General features: G+C 33.4%; 1 protein-coding gene across 6 annotated transcripts; it reads left to right on the top strand.

Annotated features, from left to right (window-relative positions):
- Positions 1-917: 917 nt before the first annotated feature.
- On the top strand, positions 918-6,403 carry LOC25490179 (J domain-containing protein required for chloroplast accumulation response 1). 6 transcript variants are annotated; one of them, XM_039832152.1, is made up of 9 exons: positions 918-1,695; positions 2,555-3,393; positions 3,478-3,776; positions 3,932-4,034; positions 4,587-4,618; positions 4,710-4,772; positions 4,862-4,939; positions 5,143-5,319; positions 6,034-6,403. In XM_039832152.1, the coding sequence occupies exons 1-9, from the start codon at positions 1,289-1,291 to the stop codon at positions 6,070-6,072; spliced, it is 2,037 nt and encodes a 678-aa protein (XP_039688086.1). In that variant the 5' UTR covers positions 918-1,288; the 3' UTR covers positions 6,073-6,403. The 6 variants fall into 6 exon arrangements, with proteins under 6 accessions (XP_039688086.1, XP_024634013.1, XP_039688085.1 ...); XM_024778245.2 differs by having other exon boundaries at positions 4,551-4,618; XM_039832151.1 differs by having other exon boundaries at positions 3,478-3,788.
- The last annotated feature ends 477 nt before the right edge of the window (positions 6,404-6,880 follow it).

Here is a 6,880-nt window from a genome sequence, read left to right as displayed (position 1 = left end):
TAATACTGAGTGGTAATCTAATTCTATGCTTTTGGCTTTCTTTTACCGTATATTTGTTAATGCTATAAATCTCAATGAACCTAATTAATGATAAATAGACCTCCGAAAGCAACTTTCAACATTTCTAGTGAAATAATTTTGTAGAAAGGCAAGAGCAAAGTAATTTGTCAAGGCAAGGGACTACCTGTATGAGATATGCTTATCTTGTGGCTTTTTCAATTTCAACTCAATGGATTAAATGATGGTAAAAAAAACTACTGAATAAAATACAAACGTTGTTTTCAAAGTGGCCATGCTATGCTTTAAAGTATCACGGTGAAGTTGCCATTAAAATGATTCTTGATACTTCAACGTTTAAATTTGTTTTTCCCCTTGAAATCAACTTATTTTCATATATGTTCTTCAAGATATTTCTGAAAACAACTTATAACTTACATGAAAAATAGTTTCGCTTTATTTTAACTTTTGCTATAGAAACAACTTTTACATAAACATTAGTCTCACACTCACAATATGCTGAGATAGTTCTAAATTTAAAATTTGTTTGAAACCTATTTCCTATCTTAAATATTTTTATGTTTCCTTCATTGTTTGGTTGCTTGTTGGTTTATTCTGCATTGAACAGATAAACATTATTATTTGTTGCCAAATCAATTTGGCGTTTGTTACTGTTTTTTTTGTCATTAAACATACATACATTTTCCGGTATAATTTGGCTTTTTCCTGGAAACCACAATGTTATTGTATTCTGTTTTTGTACGCTTCCTATCTTTCGTTGTCCTATCAGGAATCACATGAGACAGCTTGAAGGATACTTTTAATTAAATTTAATGAAATAATCTTAAGCTTGTTAATTTAATTTAATAAATAAAATTTCAATGGTGAAAGTTTTAGAAATGTTTTTATATTAAATTGGAGTATTTGAATTTGGGGGATGTTAGCAAAGAAACAAAGTATTGCTGAAAGAAAAGGACAGAAGCCAGAGAGGTAGAATGAGAGGCTGTGGTGTGTTCATTTTGATTTCAGTTACAATATGTAGACATTTGATTTATTTAGTATCACAAATTATTCACACTTTATCCATATTGTATTATGTGGTTTTGCAATTTCTACTAGATTTCCAGTGCCACCTAACTCTGTCCTTGGTGACAATTCAAATTATTATTATTTCAAAATTCTCTTCACTGACATCATTGTTCTTTCTCACAAACCTCTCAGTTCAGTTCAGTTCTGTTCTGTTCCATTCCATTCCTCGCTATAACAATAACAATTTCCCGCCAGATTTTGAATGGAGAGATTTTATAGTTATTCTGAACAACGAGAGGGTATTCAGTTAGGATATGATGAAGATGAGAGTAGTAACAATCCGAGCACATCACAGAGGAAATCAGACGTTGATTTTAATGATGTGTTTGGGGGACCACCGCGGAGGAGGTCATCGGTGAGTGGAGGAGAGGAAGGTGAAACGGGTTGGTGTAGTTGGCCTCCTCCGCCTGAGAGCGAGAAACCAGTGTTTGGTGAGGATAGTGGAGCTAGGAGGAGAAGAAAAGGAAAAGATTTTTTTGATGATATATTTGGAGGAGAAGATTCACAGTCTCAAACTCCAAGTGGGTGTTCAACACCAAAGAGACGTGATGGTGCTGCTTTCAGTCCTGCTCTTCGACCACTTGCTTCTTCTCTCCCCCCATCCTTCAGGTTTTACTTTTCTTTTTCACTTCCTTCACCTTCTCTTTCAACTAACCAACCAATTTTATGGTATACTTTATTTATAAATATTTGCCTCAAACAAATTTAAAGACAATTCATCATTTCGCCAACAAGTTCACTTTAAAACCATATTTTAAAGGGAACGGCGGTGTATTTTATTCTCATTGGATGTCAATGTAAAACTAGTTTACATTGACAGTACATGTCTAATTCATTTTCTCTTCTGATACGATCAATGTAATATATATATATATATATATATATATATATATATATATATATATATATTTACTTTTAAAATAACTTACACAAAAATCTATAACAATGCATGTCTATCGCAATTGGTTGGTGCACAATGCGTGAACTTTGTAATCTCACTTGTTAAAACTAAAAAACCCTTGTATTCTCACTTGTTACCTTCTTAGTGAACTTTGTGTATACTAAAATTAAAACTTTAGGCGATGATTTGCTAAAAATCTAAAGTAGTATCTAGTTACTTGTAGTTTGTATTTTTTAAAAGCTAAAATTGAATTGCTAAAAGCTAACAAAATGGCAATGTGGTGCATCCATCATATGCACATTGACAGAAGGATTTTCCTTGGAGTCTGATATTTAAAAATCATCCAATGCCAAGAACCTTAATTAGAAGTAATATGTCCACAATTGAAATGTTAAAAAAATAATGGTCAATTGAGTTGATATTTGTGATAACATTACTTGTTACTCACTGCCTGGTGTGATCATAGTCTCTTGTTTTTGCTACTTCTAATATCAAAGCAATGCAATAATGATATGTTCATCTTCAACTCGCTTCTGATGTTTACTCCTTCCAAATTCGACTGATCAGCCTTCCTGCCATATTGGCAAAAGGAGCGGACCTTCAGACATTTGGTTCCCCTCCTAGGATTACGAATCCACTTAACAACGGCATTGCTGCTTCAAATGGATTAGACTTCTCAGACTCTCATCTATCTAGATTTTCAGCCCAACATAAAGAGTTGCAAAATGATTTTAAGCCAACTTACATGCAAAGTCTATTATCAAAGGAGTTTTCAAACTTGAGCCAATCTGATGAAGTAGACAAAGGAAACAATTTGAAAAAAGACAGATCTATTACTGAAGTTTCTCCTAATAATACCAGTAATGATAAGTTCCATTTCTCAATATATAAATGGGCAAGTAAAGGTGTGGTACCTTTGGCGATGCCTTTTAGGACAGAAAGAACCTCAAGGACAAAAGATAAGATTAAACTTGAGAAATGCTCGAGCGCTAAGGAATGGATCGTCACTGACATTACCACTCAAAATGATAGTCCTAACGAATGGATCGTCAGTGAGATTACCACACAAAATGATAGTCCTATAACATACAATGGTTCTTCTTTAAAGAGTAATAAAAAACAAGAAGTGTCAAATACTTCCACAATCAGTAAAAACAAGGTAGATTCACACCAGAGTGTAGACCATATCATTTCCGCCAAAGCTCAACCAGATTCATCGAGCAGCCGTCAAACTCTTATTAAAGATGTTCTTGGTAGTCCTATTACATATGATGCTAAAGCAGAATCAAGTACTCATTCCACAAATGAGACAGTCTTTGATGGAAAAACTGAAGCAGCAAGTGAAACTCACAAACATGAGCCCAAATCATTACATTCTCTGTTCGGTAAAAATAGTAAGAAACAAGGTAAAGCTATCTTTGGCATTCTTCTTTCTATCTTTGTGTGTGAGGTTTGCCACACTGTGATAACTGTCAATAGTTTTATGTCAGATTATGATAAGATAACCAGAAAGTCGAGAGAAGCAAACATGGCGAAAAGCTCAAATAGTTTTGATATTCCTATGAATCCAAAGAAGGAAGATGAAAAGCAAAAGACAGTTTCTATGAGAGGTGTAGAATATAGCAAAGCTACTCCCCGAGGTTCATTAAGCCCAGGCAGAAGTATGGGAAAAGGCCGGGTTAAAGGGAAGGTCAAAGAATTTGCTCAAATATTCAATCAAGAAGCTGTAACAAAACCTAAAGTTGACACAAAATCTCGACTTCAGGGTTATAAGAAAGGAGCTGTAAAGGTAAATAATGATGTAAGTGCTGTCGCAGCTGAAGAAGACACTCACATTATTAAAAGGATGTTGATAATTTGAATACGCTTGAATGAGGAATCTCATGTTATTCTTGTTTGCAGTTGTTTAGTTAATGGATTTAAGATTTGTTTCAATTCTCACAGGTGGATGATGATCCTGAACAGTCCAAAAAGGAGATCTATACTGTAGAGACCATTGATATGGCTGCCAATAATTTGTCACGGCAAGATGATATTTCAGCATCAGGTACTGCTTAATTATCCAAGTCCCATATTCATACAATTGAGAATGGACTAACTTGAGCAGCTGTGGAATTATGAATATGTTCTTAATTTGGGGGATGGTGACAAACTTACAAAGATTACATATGTGAACTGCATTAGCAAGCATCATGTGGCATATTTTATTTAAAATTCTTCTGCTATTAACATAACATGTTTCTCTTAGTTATCTTTTAAATCAGTACTTAAAAATGTCTCTTTACTGTATGCTGATATCCAAGATATAGATGGTTTAGTTTCGATACACTGCTTTCTGGAACAATTTTACACAATCAATAAATAATAAAGGGCCACCTATCTCAGAAACTATTATAAGCTATTCTTTGCAGGTAGAAAACCTTAATTACCACATCCATGTGGCCGGATATGTGTAAAAAAAATTACACTTCCGCTGATCATTGATCGAATATAAACTCTAGATTTGTTTTGGGCTGAATACTTGATGATTAAATTATGTGATGGAACAACTTGATTTTGTTAGCAGCAATTCCTGACATTTCATTTGCTGATATTGAAGATAAAGAGGAGTCCTTCCATGATAATTTCACGGTATTCCATTGTTAAATTAAATATGTTCCGAGTGTTGAAATTTTTACCTTCACGTGCTTATGTGGATAAGCTCCTGATTTGGAATTTGCAGATCGAAGTATTATCCCAAGATGAGGGTGACGTCTCACAGAACCAAGAAATTCAAGAACTCCAAGTAATTTGCAACTTACCTACACATGTTTCATTTTTATCAACTTGTAGAAGAATAACGATATTGAGCATATATTTCTGTACACGATATAGGTCATTGACAAGAAGATACAACAATGGTCTAAAGGAAAGGAAGGAAATATACGCTCACTGTTGTCAACATTACAATACGTAAGAATATGTGTGTGTCTGTGTGTTCGTCTAGTACTTACTATTCTTAACCCATTTGATTGAAAATTCCATATTTTATTTCCTGTTAACAACAATAAAGCATGTTGGTATGCCGTAAAACCATTGATTCAGTTAAGGTTTTTAGATCCTTGGTTCCATCCAAGTACAAAATTGTTCTAAAATGGCTTCCATCATGAATAAAGGTACTTTGGCCAAACTGTGGCTGGAAGCCTGTGCCTCTTGTTGATATAATTGAAGGGAACGCGGTTAAAAGATCTTATCAAAGAGCTTTACTCAGTCTGCATCCGGATAAGTTGCAGCAAAAGGGTGCTACTTCAGACCAAAAGTACACTGCAGAAAAAGTTTTTGATATTTTGCAGGTACTATGTTTGGGTCAATTTATTAGCATTACAAAAAGTGTCTCTTTCATAGGCAATTTCTAGAATCTTGCTTGAAATTGGTCATAAACATTCATCTCTCAACATTTTTTAAATCTTCTAAAGTAATGTTTTTTGTAAGAATGTAAGGAACTACTGGTATAAGTTTTATGCTGGATGACTTTTTCCAATAAAATACCATGCACTGAATCTAATCGAGCTTTGCGAGATAGTATATATTACAAAGCTTTTTATCTGGTAGGAATAAAAATTTCATAGTGAGGTAGTGACATCCGAATTAGTTCACAAGTAGCAAACACAATCCTGAACTTGAATTGCACAGACCACTTTTTTTCTGTCATGAAAATATCACTAAACTATACTTTTGTACATACATATCTGCATATTTGGTATGAGACAAAGTATAGGATGCAATTGATCTGGATCATTCAAGTGTTTTTGTTCCAAATGGATAATAGTGCATTTGATTTTTGAGTTATGAAGAAGAAACATGTTTAGCTATTGTCAATCTAGGTATATGTTTCAAGTTTTGGCATTCTTCTTCCTTAACTTGTAAACCAAACTATAGAGCTTTAAGATTTGGTAGTCCAGTCCAAAGGTAAAATCAATTCATGATATTCTCTGATCTACTTAATGGTTGTAATTCATCATGTTTTTACAAAAAAATGAATGTATAAGTCTGTATTTACAATGCAGGAGGCATGGACTCAATTCAACATGGTTGGTGCACTCTAATGCCTGTCAATACTTAATACCAACATGAGAAAAAGTTATCGTTGATACCTTATGGGTAGCTCCCTTCCAGAGTCTGTCTGCCAGGGAATAGATTTTGTTCTTATTGGAATTGGAAGTGTTACTTCGTATTGTTGTAGCTAATTTAATTTCATTGAAAAAATATATAAATGAGTGACTTCACTCAGGTGTGCATACAAAGCATTTTTTGCCGAATAATATAGAAGTCATCTTTTTATTTTATTTTTTACAGCAAAGTTTTTTTTTTTTTTTTATGTATTAGCACAGTAAATATATCTACAGGAAATGCACGGCAACAGAGTTCAAGCTGGTCTCTCTGTATCAACTTTTTCTGTCTCTTAATTTTCTTTGTATTTGTGATCATTATTTATTGTTCATTATTCATTTCATGTTACATAATGTACAGAGTTCTATGATTTAGAAATTCATACATTTCATGAAAAAAAATCATACGCTTCATATAAAAAAATTACTACAGTGCAAAGTAAATATATGATTGGAGTTTAATAATGTACTTGTAGTGTAAATATGTCTGATTATATTTCATTAGCCTTAATTACACTTTTGGTCCTCACATTTTGACCAACTCACGAAAATGGTCCTACCTCTTTTAAATCGAACAAAATCGTCCCTAAATTATATGTTTTTTGCAGTTTTAGTCCTATCTCCCTATTTCTAACTCCGGAAACGCACAGAAATGACAGTTTTAGTCAAACCACATATGTTCAACCATGAAATAAACAAGGAATAAAGCATGTGGGTGCAAAGAATCTACTTTATTCAGCGCACT

This window comes from Medicago truncatula, chromosome 3 (genome assembly GCF_003473485.1).
Source record: "Medicago truncatula cultivar Jemalong A17 chromosome 3, MtrunA17r5.0-ANR, whole genome shotgun sequence".
Lineage (NCBI taxonomy): Eukaryota > Viridiplantae > Streptophyta > Magnoliopsida > Fabales > Fabaceae > Medicago > Medicago truncatula.
The sequence above is the reverse complement of the archived record's forward strand: the minus strand, read 5'-3'. Positions and strand labels throughout refer to the sequence as shown.

Bases quoted from the DNA above. Each gene is read 5' to 3' on its own strand.
- LOC25490179 (XM_024778244.2), top strand. From the start codon at position 1,289: ATGGAGAGATTTTATAGTTATTCTGAACAACGAGAGGGTATTCAGTTA. The intron at 1,696-2,554 runs GTTTTACTTTTC...TCGACTGATCAG, and splicing joins TCTCTCCCCCCATCCTTCAG to CCTTCCTGCCATATTGGCAA. The intron at 4,035-4,550 runs GTACTGCTTAAT...TGATTTTGTTAG, and splicing joins AGATGATATTTCAGCATCAG to CAGCAATTCCTGACATTTCA.